This window comes from Belonocnema kinseyi, chromosome 8, assembly GCF_010883055.1.
Source record: "Belonocnema kinseyi isolate 2016_QV_RU_SX_M_011 chromosome 8, B_treatae_v1, whole genome shotgun sequence".
Classification (NCBI taxonomy): domain Eukaryota; kingdom Metazoa; phylum Arthropoda; class Insecta; order Hymenoptera; family Cynipidae; genus Belonocnema; species Belonocnema kinseyi.
In genome coordinates this window covers 35,854,946-35,871,734 of record NC_046664.1, presented here as the reverse complement: position 1 = coordinate 35,871,734, position 16,789 = coordinate 35,854,946, and the positions used below count along the sequence as shown (strand labels likewise).

General features: G+C 28.9%; 1 protein-coding gene across 1 annotated transcript in view; it reads left to right on the top strand.

Annotated features, from left to right (window-relative positions):
* Nucleotides 1-4,252: 4,252 nt before the first annotated feature.
* Nucleotides 4,253-16,789, top strand: part of LOC117178899 (agrin) — a 221,242-nt gene continuing 208,705 nt past the window's right edge. Inside the window, exon 1 of the mRNA XM_033370431.1 lies at nt 4,253-4,497. Within this exon, the coding sequence (XP_033226322.1) occupies nt 4,449-4,497 (49 nt within the window). The 5' untranslated portion in view covers nt 4,253-4,448. The remainder of the gene's footprint in view (nt 4,498-16,789) is intronic.

Genomic DNA, 16,789 nt, shown 5'->3' with positions numbered 1-16,789 from the left:
ACTTCGTTTGTTCCAAATGCCTTTTGTGTTACTGAATAACAAGATTAATCAAGCGAAATGTTATCATTCTTCAGAATTTTTTCAGTTTGCATTAAGTATTTAATCAAATGTTTTACAGGTCACCTAAAAAATGTGTTTCTTCTAATAATAAAACCGTGTTACAGAATGACAATGAATTATTGCACAATTTTTCTCATGATTATAAATTCGTTATTTTGAATAAATAAAGACACTTTAATTGTGATTAAAATTTTCTGTTTTAATGTATATTCAATAATGTTCAATTCTTAATACATTTAGATGAGAAAATTAAACTCTTTAGCTATAAAATTATAAAAAATTGTTTTATTCCCGGTTGGCATACGAATTTGCTGATGCTTAACAAGTGATATATTTATTGTATTTAACAATCTGATATTAAACTTTCATTTCAAATATATAACGCCATAACCCTTAAATTTAAAAAAAAAGGTAGTCAGGTACACGTTACTGGATTACATTTTCTCCTATTTTTAACGATTTATACCGTTACCCTGAATAATATACCGCAATTTACTTCTGCTATAAAGTATTTTTGGCAAATGCAAAATTATGAAAATGAACCTTGAAAATCCCGAGAAAAGATTTATGAGAGGTGCATGTAGAAGAGATAAATAATTGTAAATTGGTTGATCTGAGAAATCTTAGATATTAGAGAGGAATGCAGAAATGGCTCGTGAAACGATCAGCGATCAGGATAAAAGATCTGTAACAGGGAGAACGAAAACGATCCAGTGAACAGTAGGTTAGAGAAAGGATAGGAACATTAGAAGCATCTGGAATTTGCTGATGCTGCAAAAATAAGGCAGAGGTTGACATCAATGACTGAGGCTTCGAGATGAAATGGATTCATGGAAAAGAGGTCACTAATACAGGAATATTACGATTTACCTTTCAAACTCTTTTTGGAATATCCCTTTTAGAAAAGTAATCACCATTTCTAACTTTATAATAAAATAACAAATTCAAAAAAAATCTTTTAACTTTTTCGGTATTATATTAGTGACCACCCTACTGATCATCTCAATTTGCCAACTCTGCATTTCCTTGGAAGGTCGTGCAAAACGAAAGGAAAGAAGCTCAAGTGCACCTAAGACGAATAAGATAAATCGAGCTAATGTTCCTCTCGGCTACGACCTAGAAACACAGCTCTTAGACAATCACCAGAGAACTCTCCCCCTGGAGACACACTTACTTCCCCATAATTATATCAAGCGCCAAGGAATCTTGAACTCACTCATATATCGAAACCTATACTTTTATCTTCAACTCTTTAGAAAATCATTAATAGGAAAATACTCTCTACCTCTCCCCTTTTCTCTTCTTCTCTATCCCTCATCATTTACAACTTCCTATTATCTAATCATCCTTCCTTCTTCCACATACCCTTTTTCTTAAGCACATTACCATTTAACAAATTCTGCACACTAAATCTCTCCTTGAACCCCCTTCTTCTTCCCAGCACCGTGATTATCCTCCTTACCTTTCCTTGTCCTCCATAATATCAGTCCCACCATCTTTTTCCATTTTTGGCTCTTTCGCTCTTTTCCTTTTTTCGCCTTCAACTTTTGTTTTCTTGTTTCGACCATTTCACTCATCGTAAGTCCACCTCTTTTCTCCTTCTGTCTTTCCCTTCGGGTTTTCATAGTCCTTCTAGAGCCTACGCCAACATCCTTTTATATGTCTTCACACCTCTATCACACCCTATTTTCTTTTTCGATTCCTGTCAGCCCATTTCCTGAGCATTCCGGCTTCCCTGAAAAACTCTTTCCCTTCTATTCCCACTACCCATTATCCCCTATCCATTTCATTTCTCCTGTTCATTTCCTACATCACTTCCCTTCTTCATCCACTCCTCTTTTTCTCCCTCCTTCTCCAACTAGTCTCTCCTCTAAAATCGTTTTTATGCTCTCTCTTTCTCCTCCTTCCATGATACCTCGCTCCTAAGTCACTATATTCAGCTAGTTAGGCTTTGGATCTCTAGAAATATTTTACAATATTTTTAAATCTTTTGCAATCTATTGAAGTCTCTAGAAATCTTTTGAAATATTGTGGAAACTTTTTAAAAATGTTCTAAGTCTTTTAAAATCTTTAGAAATATCTTGATATTTTTTTTAATTATTTAAAAACTGTGAATTCTCCAGAAATCCCTAGCAATATTTTGAAATCATTTGGAATCGTTAAAGCTTTTGAAATATTTCGAAATGTTTTAAGCTCTCTTGAACTCATTTTAAATCTTTGAACAAAACTTTAACTCTTGAATTTCTTGAAATATTTGAACATTTTTGAAACATTTAAAATGCTTTGGAGCCTTTAAGGCATATGAACTTTTTTGAAATGTTTTTAAAAACTCGTGAAATCTTTTAAAATTTCTTGAAATATTTTGAATTCTTTGAATTCTTCTGAATTTTTTTGAAATGTTTTGAAATATCTTCAAATCTCTTTAAATCTTACGATATACCTGAAAATCAGTCCAAATTTTTTGAACTCTTTTAAATATTTTTAAATCTTTAAAATCTTCCTAAAACTATTGAAATCTCTAAAAATTCTTTCAAATATTTTCAAATATTTAAAGTCTTTGGAATATTTTGAAATTTTTGGAAATCTCTGGAGACCTTTTGAAATGTCTAAAAAATTGAAATCACTTGATATCCTTTTAATTTTTTGCTAATCTTTCGAATCGCTCAAAATACTTTATAATCTTTTGAAATATTTGTGAAATGTTTGTACCATTTTGAAATCTTTTAAAATTGTCTGAAATCTTTAGTTTCGAGAAAACCATTGAAATATTTCGAAATTATTTAAAATCTCTAGAATTTCCAGAGATCCTTTGAAATCCCTTGAATTTGAAATCTCTTGAAATCTTCTTAAATCTCTTGAAATCTCTAGAATCTCCAGAAATTCGTTTAAATTTTTTGAATTTGAAATATATTAAAATCTTTTGAAATCTTTTGAAATCTTTTGAAATCGTTTGAAACCTCTAGAGGCTCGAGAGAAACGTTGAAATATTCTTTAACACTTGAAGTCTTATGAAATATTTTTAAATATATTGAAATCTCATGAATTTTTTTGAAATCAATTGAAATCTCTATCAACTCGAGAAATCCATAAAAAAAATTTTGAATATTTTGAAATCATTCAAAATTTCTAGCGTGTCAAGAAATCAATTCAAATATTTTTAAATTATTTAAAATCTCTAGAATCTACAGAAATCTCTAAAAATCATTTGAAATTAAAGTATATTAAAATATTCTTGAATCGCTTTAAATCTCTTGAAATAATTTTTTTATTATTAGATATGTCTAGAATCACCAGAAATCAATTGAAATCGTTTGAAATCCTTTTTAATAGTTGAAGTTTTGAATTCTTTTGAAATCTCTTGAAATAATTTGAAATTTCGTAAAATCTCATAAATACTTTGGTATACATAACTTGAAATCATCGAGAATCTCGAGAAATCTATTGAACTACTTTGGAATCTTTGAAGCCTTCTGAAATATTTGGGAACGTTAGAAATCTCGTAACATCTTTTGAAATCACTTAAAATCTTTTCGAATCTTTTAATTTCCTTGAAACACTACCAGTAAGTACCTGGAAGTGGGGGGGGGGGGGAGAACATGGATAATGAAAAACTTGCTACTAAATCCTTCTTGCCGGCAACGTGCTCTCTCTTTACAAACTGATTTTAATATTAATAATTTAGCGGTTGCTATAAACACAATTCCAACATTTAGGGTCTTTGAGGCGTGGAGAAGCCTCTTATGATACTCGCCTAAGATGCATTCTACTTACAATGAATTTGAAATCCTAAATCCTCATTGATCCCAGAATTTCTCTTTCAAACTCCCAGAGTTTGCCTGCAGTTGGACAATGGATACCAAGAGACAAGTGCTACCAAGGAAGTCAGGGAGACCAAGACAAGATTGAAGATTGAAAGAAGGAGGTGGACCAAGACAGGAGGTGGCCTAGAAACTGTCATGAGCAGATGCGAGCTCCTCGCCTCGGTCCAGGGGCCGGTGCTCGACTCTCGACTCTCGAGGATGAGGACGTGGCCACCGACATTGGTAATGGTAATGGTAATGGTCATGGTAATGGTAATGGTAATGGTCCGCTGTTGCTCACAGCCGCTGGAAATGGGAGCACGGGCCGTAGAAAGTAGGAAGGGGAGGCTATAGCCGGACCGTCAGCAGTCCAGCGATCTCAGTCGTTCGTGGACCTCGAAGGACGAAAGAGGTCGAAGAGGGCATTTCCTCCTCCTCCTCCACCTTCTCTCTCAATTTTCTACTACACTTTCCTCCTCACATCTTATTTCCATTGCGTAGCTTCCGTTCCGTTCGAATTTTGCACGTCCAGTCGTGCTCGCGAATTCACCAAAAATTCTTCCAAAAAGTGTCGTTCAAGGCCGAAGGATGCGGTTTCAGCGACTTCTAGGGATTTTTCTGCTCTGCTGTCTTCGAGGTCAGTTTCATCAGAAAATCAGAACTACTCAACCGCGGGACCGATCTTTTCGGGGACAGATCGGTTTTTGTGCGACACGTGACGTAAAGAAGATCATTTTGGTGACTCGAAATTATATGTGATCATTATTTGATTAATTGGATTTTAAGTGCCAAGGTTGTTCTGGGATGTTTTAAAATTGAGGATCAGAATAGGACGATAGGCAGAATTTGTTCCTTTGGCACTGAGAAAACAGATGTATGGCAAGTAGGGATGTTCTAAAAAAGAAGTCCGAATCCCAACTTGAATGTTCGATTTTTTTGTTCCTTTTGACCTAAAGAAACAAAAAAATCAATAATTCAAGTTGAGATTCAGTCTTTCTTTTTTTGAGAATCCCAATGGCTAGTATTGATTAATTTCAATCAAAAAGTGCTTGCACATTCTGTTTCTCTTTTGTACTGTTTTGTGCATGCCATCGGTTATTTCGAACCGCGGGAAAAAATCGTACAAGTCGTTCTTGAGAAAAGCAATTTTTTTGTTTTTCTCAAATAAACATCCTATTTTCTCGAAAGCGACGCAAGATATTAATTAGTTTATATGTAGTTCAAGATTGTCTTCTTCATGCTATCCATACAATTATAGATTCACTAGGTGTTTACCCTGCACATTGTAAAAAAATTGATAAAGAAATAAATAAAATCGACTAAAGTAGAATTTATTTTAATAAGCAATATTTTTTTTCATTTATATTGAGTTCTTTAATAATTTGAAGAATACGACCCATCAGATCCTAAAGGTTCCTGAGCTATTCACTGGAGAAAAGTTAGTTTTTGGATCTAAAATTTAAAAAAACAGAATTTTTTATTGACATAAGGCTAGTTACTTACCTTTTTTTCTTTTTGAGGTGTTTTTTTGGTTACCTTACATGGATAAGAAATTATTAAAATGTCCCAGCTGTGCTAAAATGATTTTTCATAATCGTTAATTCCTATTTTCAATTCGAAAGAAATGAAAATTTGAAATCATTCCTGTTTATAATGTTTCTTAATTTAAATTTCTTTAGATTGAAAAATAGGAATTCACAATAATAAAAATCATGTTACAAGATCTAGAACATTCAAATTATTTCTGATCTATTTGCAGTATCGAAAACACATCTTGGAAAGAATTACAACAAAAAGTTTACGAAGCAGCCCGTTTTGGACCTGATATCCTTCCAAAAGATGATGTTTTTTCAATTTTGGAGATAAAACCAATTTTTCTCCGTTTCGAAGCTCAGGGATATATATTTCACATTATTACTGAACTGACAAAACATGTTCAAGCAAATAAAATGTTGTATTTCGTTTAAATAAATTATATTTTAGTCGATTTTTTCTATCTTTAGAAAAATTATTTTACTAAACGTAAGTTAAATATTGTTATGATAAAATTTTATTGATAACAGGAAGGGGAACAATTTCAAACCATAAAATATTTTGCATATCTAGCATCGTTTTCAAGAAAATTTAGATTTTTAATAGATAAAAACGAAAAAATTTTTTTTATCAAAAACACGTAGTATAATTTTTTCTTCCTTGTATTAAGATAATCCTTTTCTTGCTCGAACTCATTTAACATATAACTTTATTTTCCTAATTCTTTCTAACAGTTCTTCTCAAAAATGGAACTTATGATTGGTTTGAAATTTTTTAAATAAATACAGTTATATTATTTACTCTCATTGTGGCAATAATATTTCAATTACTATACAATATGAACCCAATGCACATGATTTTTAATTCAGTGAAAGTTAACCCGTTTTTGGCATCTGCTCTATTTCAAAAAGCTATTTTTCTAGACAGAGTATTTTTATTTTTCACAATTTAAAAATTGTTATTTTTGTTAAAATAATGTCTTTGCGAAAACCGATTGTTCAAAGTACAGCTTACATTTTTTTAACTTGTACAAATTTTTGTTTTCAAGTTTATTTCTATAGAGATGTTTTATAATATAATATCCCGACAGGAGACCAAATGATTGAAAAGTGTACTTTCGGCACACATATAAAAGATATATCAGGAATTAAAAAATAATTTAAATAAAAATTGACGACCATTTTTTTCTGCTCTTGAAACACTCATTGTTGTGGAGAATTCTGATTTTATTTGACTCTATTCAATATTCATCACAACACCCAGAAAAAGAATTTCGTTGAACCAAGAAAACTGTTTTGTTGGATATACATGCAAATTTTAACGAATCAAATAAATTTTGGTGGATTTAACAAAATATTTGATTAACCCAAAAATCGTTTTCTGATTTCACAATAAAAATTTTATTTATTTAGAATGACAATGGCTAATTGATTTTATAGTAAAACAAAGAAACTGTAAGAAATATATTTTTCTTTCGATTTTTTATGTTGGTATTCTATACAATTTTGAAAATATTCTAATAGCGACTTCGAGAATCTTCGTTTTCGTATAGAGATGGTTATAATTTAATATAAAATAGCCTAAATTTGGTAATTTTGACCTACGTTTTACTAACTTTATTTATTTATTTAACTTGAATTGGAAGTCAGGCCGAAAAAAGGCTCCAAATGAATCAATTTCACTGAATAAAAAATGATCTGCCATGACATCGGTTTTTAAGATAAATTTGGTGTAAAATTGTGAAAAAAAATAATATTTTCAAGTTCGAAAACAATTAAATGAAATTTTAAATACTTTTTTGTTATTAAAGTGACATATTTAAAACGAATATGATAGATATTGATGCGCTGCATTTTTTGTAAATGTGGAATGAACTAAAAATTCAAAGAAATACTAAGAAAATAATTATGGCACACCAAGTAAATTCATTTAATATTAATTAATTATAATGAAACGATAATTAATGATGTGTGCCTAGTAAAATATTTCCAAAGATGAGTGGAACACCAGGAAATAACTCGATAGACTTGAATATATGCTGTGCATTTTTTTAAAATACATTTTTATCATGTTTTTTCTTGACCATGAACTAACGCCATGCAGTTAATTACGAGTGTCAGATTCTTATTGGGGATTAGAAGACTTACTGCATCAACTCAAAGTAATGTAATTCCTACACGTTCCTTTCACATACATAAAATCGTAAATCACCAAAGTGTTCTTTTTTCATGATTAAAGTGAAAAAACAAAAAAATATCAAATGATCGAAAAATTGATAACTAAAGGTCTTCAATCATTATTTCAAATACTGCCAGTATAATAATGCACGATCTTTAAATTAATATCACCAATTTGGTAGCGATGAAGTCAATTTACCTGGACAAAATTTTTGTTAGAATACATCTTCCAAAAATTGATTTTATATTTCTTCTCCGAAAAGAGTGAAGTATCAAATGTCGCAATTATCGCAGAAAAAAGATTTTTTTTAATGAAGAGACATTTATCATTTCCGCATGGGAATTTTATTTTCCTATGAGAATGGGTGACACGAATTTAAAGAAACCTCGAGTTTCTCGTGATTACGTGGTCTAATAAACATAATAATAATAGCGAAATACTAAAGTCACAAAAAGGAAATTCAATTTTATAAAATAGAGGATTTTCTGAAATTATAATGCATTAGTGCAGCAAAGTTTACGCCTGCAGTAATGTAATATTAATTGGAATATTGAAAGTTATATTTTGAATTAGGTAAATTGATAATGATTAATTAATTTCATTCATCTTATTATTCACTACTTTAGAAATTATTTAAATAATTATTCTTTATACCACTTAAAGTGACAGTGATAAACAATTTAATTTCCATAGGAAAATAATTCATGGATATAAAATTATTAAACTATTCAAACTTTTTAGTCTTGTCTTCCGCGAAATCTTTTAATTCTTTTTTACTCATTAAATCAAGTATTTGCCCCAGACGTGAGGTTAATGAACAGACCTCGCTAAGGTAGCTCATTTCGACATACTCACCATCCAAAAAGTATTTAAAATTTAATATTCTTCCAAAGAGTAAAAAATGTTCGACTCTGAAAATAATTTATTTTTTTCTCATTATAATGAGTCTAAAGACCTGGTCAACCGAGTGGACTGAGAAATCACCAATTATATATTTAGTCATTCAAATCCAAGAACGGTTAATAGTAATAATAATTAATCACATTTAAATAATTCTTAGTCAAGCAGCATAGATACATAATTCATTATACATACTTTTTAAATTAGAACTATTTTGAAATAAACGATTTTCGTACTGAGAATTTTGAATTTTTGTTCTGGAATTATAATGGTTTGAAATTATATAATTAAATGATTATATAATTTAACAAGAGTTTCAGAAATATTTTCGTCAAAAATTCTAACAGATGATAAAAAGATCTACAAAGTTTGTTACTATTGCATTTTTAAATTTGATGAAAATTAATAAAAATAAGATGTAGGATTTTAAAAATACCAAAAATAATGTTTCCAACCTATGAAGAAGTTTCAATCAAAATTTTTAGAATATCAAATATATCTACAAATTTACACAATGAAACTTTTCGTTAGATCCAATTGAAGCGCAGTTTTATTCACAATGTTTATGATAGCTTAAGTTTATAATTACAGTTTTTGAATGTGCAATTATAAAATACTTTAATTTTTGAGTTCTTGGAACTAAAGTTGTTCAGCTTGAAAAACTTACTTTCAAAAATATTTGTTAATAGTTTCCTTAATTTTTAAATGTTCAGTTAGGAACAAAGTTTCCAATATTAAAAACTGAACACTTTTCAATTAAATATTTTCAAAATTAAACTGTTAGGAAAAAAAGGTTGAAAATTACATACTTCTTTCAATCTTGAAATCAAAGAATGTTCAATTCCGTATTTTTAAAATTCAAGAAGTTTAATTTTTTAATTTTAATTTAATAATAATGTAAGCTCTAAGTTTCGTAATTAAATATTCTCTTAATTGGATTATTAAAATTTTAAATGTCTTCAATTTGGAAGATTTAGAATTGATAACTCTTGACTTTCGATTTTCAAATTTATCCAAATTTAAACATTTTTTATTTGTGCATCTTTAAAATTCAGGAATTTTCAATCGTATATTTTTAAAATTCAACTGTGAAATAATTATTTTGAATCATATCGATGTAAATGAATAAATTTATTCTGTATGCTCCAGAGAAGTAAATGGAAAAATTGAATTGTCGTTGAATTGAATTCAAGAATATCCTTTCCAATTTAAATTAAAATTAATTCATTTTTAACCAAACTCGAACAATTTTTCCGTTAAGAAAAAAAAATCAACAAATTGTTGACTTTTTAAACCATAAACTGGAATTTTCTCCATAACAGTTAAATTTTTAACCCCATTATATAAATTTTCAAGAAGAAAGTTCATTCTTTATAAAATAGTTGAATTTTTGACAAATCATTTAAATATTCAACAACATAAGATAAATTCTGTACTATAAATATAATAGTAGAATTTTTAGTTGAAGAGAATGAACTTTTAAACAAAAGAGATGATTTTTCTTAATTTTAATGTTTAATTTTTATCCAAATAATTAAAGATTCTATAAAATTGTTGAATTCTCGAGTGAAAAAGAAGAATTTTCTGCAAAACAGTTGAATTTTCAACTAAATAATTGGATTTTCTATCAAACAATATTAATTTTTAACCAAGAAGATTTTGTAGCAAAACAGTTAAATTTTTAAATCGAAAATATGAATGTTTGAACTCAGTAGTTAACTTTGCAACTACATATTTAAGTTTATTTTCAACACGGAAAATATGTTGTCTTTCTTATATGCGGTCGCCACTCAACCGACCGATTTTCGTCTTGGGCACGCTTCGACAGTTTTCATGATAATTTGAAAATATTTAACTATATTCTTGGTCTTATTCAAAAAGGAGGTTTTAGACTTAAATTTAGTGAAGTTTCAATTTTTTCAATTTGCTTCCCTGACTCATGCAGGAAACGAAAGTTGAGAATCAAAAATTGGTTAAAAACGGAGACACTCCCGCATTTTTCATGATAATTCGAGAACCAGTTAATGTTTTATTATGTTCCTAATCTTTTCAAAAAAATGTGATTTGGACCTATAATTTCGCAAATTTGTAATTTTTTATTTACTTCCCTGAAATCTGCAGACAGTGGAAGTTGAGAATCAAAAATTGGTTAAAATGGGGACGCTCCCACATTTTTCATGATAATTCGAGAACCAGTAAATATTTAATTATGATCTTGGTCTCATTTAAAAAATAGATTTTTAACTTAAATTTTTCAAAGTTGTAATTGTTCATTAACTTCCATGAAGCGTGCAGACAGTGGAAGTTGAGAATAAAAAATTGATCAAAAAAGGGGACCGTTCCACATTTTTCATAGGGATTCGAGAAACAGTAAATATTTCATTATATGCTTGTTCTTATTCAAAAAGAAGATTTAAACTTAAATTTAGTGAAGTTTCTATTTTTCAATTTACTTCCCTGAATCATGCGGGAAGGGAAAGTTGAGAATCAAAAATTGGTTAAAAACGGAAACGCTACCACATTTTCCATGATAATTCGAGAACCAGTAAATATTTTATTATGTTCTTGATCTGTTTTTAAAAATGTGATTTGACCCTCTAATCTTGCAAAGTTATAATTTTTCATTTACTTCCCTGAAACACGCAGACTGTGGATGTTGAGAATCAAAAATTGGTTAAAAACGGGGACGCTCCCACATTTTTCATGATAATTCGACAACCAGTAAATATTGAATTACGATCTTGATGTCGTTTATAAAAGGAGATTTTATACTTAAATTTAGTGCATTTTCAATTTTTTCCATTTACTTCCCTGAAGGATGGAGAACTTGCAAGTTGAAAATCGAAAATCATTTTACGCTGCTTTTGTTAGCTTACCCATAAAATTACAACGAAATTAGTGAAATATTATTTAACCAATGAAATAATAAATAATTGATTGAATCTCATTATGAGACACACGTTCCTCAATGCGTATTCAGATTGTTAATTACGATAATACTCTCTTGATAACACTTTAGAGTGAATAATTGCTAAAGTGGCATAATTATGAAGCGTAAAATTATGAATAAACGAGTTAATTGAAATTTCCTGGTTGTCTGAGATTGTATCTGAAAGCTTAGACCTTAGGCTTAGGCGTTTAGGGTGTTGGACTGTGCGATGAAGAGACGTTTGTCCTCTCAATGCTGTGCGTCTTGGACTATCTCCTATACTATCAAGTTTGCTTTAAAAGAGTAGGTAGCTGGTAATGTATAAGTACATAGGACGTATCTTGGCTACCCGATAAAAAGTTGTCCGCCCAACGACTGCGTGTTGCGTGCAGTTCGCCTAATTAAATATGCTAATTTCGGTTAAATTCGCGTAAAAACGCGTTCGAGTGACCTCGCTTCTGCCTAGCAGCCTGCCTGCTTTCGAGTGGAATGCCTACTTAGTGAGATGTATGCGTCCAGGCGCTAACTATTCCGACAATCAGTATCACGAGGAGAAAATTAATGCAAATGCAACAAAAAAGTGTGAAAACAGGAACTTGGATTATTATCATTATCATTATCATTATCTCTCCTGACAACGGGAGTTTAGACAAGATTTTTTCAGTTTCAGGGTGTGGGATATTTTTATTCAAGTCGTTCATCATTTTAATGGACCGTATTCCTTTCTTTTTCCCTTTTTTAATTTCCTTTTTTCTCGCTTTTTGGCTTAAATTAGAAGTGAATTAATAGAAGGCAATAAGAAAATCCAACTATTTTTTATTGACATTTTTTTGTTTAATTTTTTTTATGTAAATGTCTACTATTATAATTTTAGTTCAGAATTTATCTCTTTCGGTTAGATATTTGGTTGAAGAATGAACTATTTTGTTATAAATTCGTTCCCTCTTGTTGGAAAATAATTTTTTTTTAACTTTAAATTTAATTATTCCATTTTTGGTTCAAAATTGATAATTTTTAGTTGAAAATTCAATTATTTGGTTAAGAGTGGAATTACGTTATTCAAGACTCATTTTGTTATTTTTTTAACTACAAATTTTACTATTCCATTTTTTGTTAAACATTTAGTAGTTTTCAGATTAAAATCCAACCAGTTTGTTGAAAATTAATTCTTTCTGGTCAAAATTCTCTTTTCTTGATTGAAATTTCTATTATTTTGGTAGAAAAATCAACTCTTTGGTTAAAAATTCAGTTTTTCGAGTTGAAAATTTAAATATTCCGTGGAAAAGTTTTTTCTAAGTTAAAAATTAATTTTCTTCACTGATCATGTAACTACTTGGATGAAGGTTAAGCTACTTTGTTAAAAAATCATTTTATTGGTTTCAGATGAACTATTTTACCAAAAAAAAATTTTAATTTAACATTTTAACTGAAAATTTAACAATTTCATTTTAAAGGAATGTTTTTACAATAATTTCATTTTTAATTGAAAATTTAACTTTTTCAATATTTGTTCAAAATTGATAGTTTTTATTTCAACATTCAACTATTTGGTTGAAAACGTATGTACTTTGTTTTATTTTATTAGATGAAGGTCCATCTCCTTCGCTAAAAAATCTTTTTGGCTTAAAAGTTAAAAAATGAATATGATCAAATGTTTGAATGGGGGTAACTTTTTAATTGCCATTTTCGAAACTATGAAAAAAGAGAAATTATATATCAAATAAAAAAATTTAATTTGATAAAAATGATGTTTAGTAAATATTTAAGACCTTACAGATTTACTTTTATGATAATGTATTGATGATTTTTCAAACTCGAACGATTTTGACGTTAAAGTTTATAACTAACTATGAATAAGAACTTTTTAAAAACTATAATGAAAATAATATTAACGTAATAGAAAAAATATAATAAGAATTAAAGAAATGTATTTTTTTTACATATCTAGGTATTCTTAAACAAAAGTTAAAAGGTACAATTATTTTAATTATCATATTCTGTAATTTTGAAACAAATATGTCCATATGACCTTGCCTAAGACTTTCTGCACAACATTTTAATAAAAAATACATATTTTAATGCTTAATTACCATGTCGGGAATTTAAATAAGGATCAAACTTTAATTATTAATAACTTCAAAGGAGATTGAAAAAATTTTCTGTATATCTTCTGAATTAAGACTCTTGAGAACATTTCTATGAAGTATAAAAAATGGATTGCCCTCGTTTACCCTAGGTAATGAAAATAAATTCTATTAATAATAGAAGAGGTCTTTGGCTTTGTTAATGGAGAACATAAATAGCACCACACGTCTCGTCCTAAATCCTGTACAACTTCCTTGATGAGACTTTAATTTTCACAAGCATGGATCGCAGCTCGTTTGCCAGTTTCCGTCTTATTTTGCTTGTTTTCTGACCATTTGCTGGTGCAATTTGTAACTGAACCTGGAGGCCGCATACATCGAAAATTACACGGCGGTTTTCGATGTATGAAGCCGGACTCTGCTACAATTTTCTTTATTTATTATCTAAAATGGTCTTAAGTGCGCGTGAGATTACAATCAGATAAAATTTGTTCAAAGAAGTAAGACGGTTGCGAATGAAGGAAGTCATTACTTAGCTAATCAAGTAACAAAAATTCTAATATAGAATGATTTATCTTACAAATTCAATTATATTGTCTTCATTAGTGAAGGAGCGCTACAACCAAATTTAGTATGCAGTTGCATTTTCTACCGAATATTTCATTTTCATAGCAAAAAGACCATTTTTTAAAAAGATAGTTCAATTTTCAATACGAAGAGTGAATTTTTCGTCAAAAAAATTCATTTATAACCAATAGAGATGCTTTTTTAATCTAAAGGACAAATGTTTAACGAAACAGTTCATTTTTCAACTAAAAAGGATAAGTTTTCTACCAAAAATGGAATACTTAAATTTTCAGTCGACAAATATAATTTTCAACAAAAAGAAACCAATTATCAAACTGTTGAATTCAACGAAGCAAGACAATTTTTTTTTTTAATAGATGAATTTTCAATCAAATATATAAATTTTCAACTGGAAACATTACATTTCTACTCAAATAGGTGAATGTTCATCCAAATAGTTAAGTTTTAAAGCTAAAAAGTCGAATGTTTTAGAAAAAACTTTTCTTTCAAACCGAAAAAGGAGATTATTTAACAAGATTCAATCAGGAAAGACGTATTTTTTACGAAATAATTGCATTTTCTACTTAAAAAAATATATATTTTCAACCAATTACGGAATCGTTATACTTTTAATTTAAAAAAATTATTTTTAAGCTGTTGAATTAAACTGAAGAAAACAAAGTGTTAACAAAATAATTCAACCCTCAACCTACATTTGTTGATGAAAAATTGATTTAAAAAATTTTTTAAACTAAAAGGCCCCAAAAGACGTATTTGCAACAAAATAATTGAATTTTCAAATTAATAATTTAAAAAAATAGTTTAATTTTTAAATAATAGTAGAATTTCATACCAAAGTAGTGGAATTTTCAACCAAAAATATTTATTTTAAACCAAATTGTTTACTTTTCTTAAAATTGTTGAATTTCAACCACCAAAAAGAATTTTTTACAAAACAGTTGATATTTTCACATGAAAATATGAATTTTTGACAGAAACTTAATTTACAGCCAAATATTGAATATTTCAACCAAAAAGATTTTAATTTCAAATTAAAAACAATTTAATTCGACCTCAAAAGAAAAATTTTCACACAAAAAAATGAAGCCACAACAAAAAAACAAATTAATTTTCAACAAGGTAGTTGCATTTTGAACCAAAAAGGATGCAATTTTAAAGAATTTATTTTAAAAATAATTAAGAGATTTGAAAGTATTTTAAAGGAGTCGTAAGATTTTTTGGTTATTTTCAGAGATTCCAAGTCATTTTAAGAATTTAAAAAAATGCAAGGGAGTCAGAAGATTTCAAAGGATTTGGAATATTTTAGGGTACTGTAAACTAAAGGATTAGAAGCAATTTCAAAAAGATTTTTCATGATATTTTAAATAATTTATTCAAAAGAATTGAGGGATTTTAAAGATGATTTTATTTCACGTTTAGCTCGTCAAAAAATGTAAAAAAAACTAAAATTTTGAGAAACAAATCTACTAATAAGTACTTTTTACATAAAAAATATTTATTTGAAATATTTTAACAATTTCAGGTTTTGTTTGTTTACGCTAGCGTTTTATATTAGAATTTAACTTTCAAACCAAATTAGTTAAAATTGAACAAGATAAATAAATTTGAACAATTGTAGGTTTTGTTAGTGTGTCTCGTCGGAAATTGGTATTTTTAACAAGAAATTAGATTTCAAAGAAGATTAATAGACTAACAAACAATTTAATTTGTAATTAAAGATTTAAAAATATTTAATGTATATAACAGAAAATGATTCAATTTTAATGCTAGTTTTGGAATACTTAAATTAAAAAACAAAGGAATTTGAAGATTATTATATACAATTCTTCAATATTACAAAATCATAGTTCGGTCCTTTCATGCCTAAAAAAAGAAAGTTTGCATTAAAGTTTTATTGGAAACGAAGTCAAAAACGGGAACTAAAGGTTCGCGGCGTTTATTTTTAGATTTTTTTCTGATTGAAATTAAAAATGAATTGAATCTTAAAAGGCAGTTCAAGACAAGAAATTGGCAGATAGCCCTATGAGTTGAGACCGCAAAGGAGAAATTGCGATCAGGCATTTGCACTCTGGATTGGATAATGAGTCGCTTCAACAGTGTAATGACGTGTTTGTACAGTATGAACTTATAAATTATTATCACGACAATACCGAGACTGTTGACTTTGGACTTGGGGCGCATCCACATATTACGTGACACTTTTTTCAGTAATTTTTGACTCATCGTTTTTTGACCTCAGTCATTTTTTACAATTACGGACATTTCGTTGAAACCTTACCAAAATCTCAAGTAGATTTGCAAGCCAGTTTCTAACGAAATGTTCCTGTTGTCAGCATGTTACTGCCATCCAAACCATTCAACAGCTCAAGTGGTTTGTGTCCGTGCTAAGTTTCTAGAAGATTTTTTACAAGTTATCGATTAATTAACAAAATGATATGGCGCAATCGTGAGTAATGCATTTTACCTAAAAAAAACTTCAAGGATAATTTATTTCTCCCTCATAGATAATACATTCAATTGAAAAAATTGTTTATTTATTTATTACGAAATATAATTCTATGTCGTTACCGGTACACTTCGAGAATATTTTAGAAACTTAGTACGGACATGAACCACTTTAGCTGTGGACTGGCCTCGATGCAGGTAATATGTCGATAACAGGAATCTTGCGATAGAATTGGCCTTAATCATCTACTGTCTCATGTGACACTGAAGCT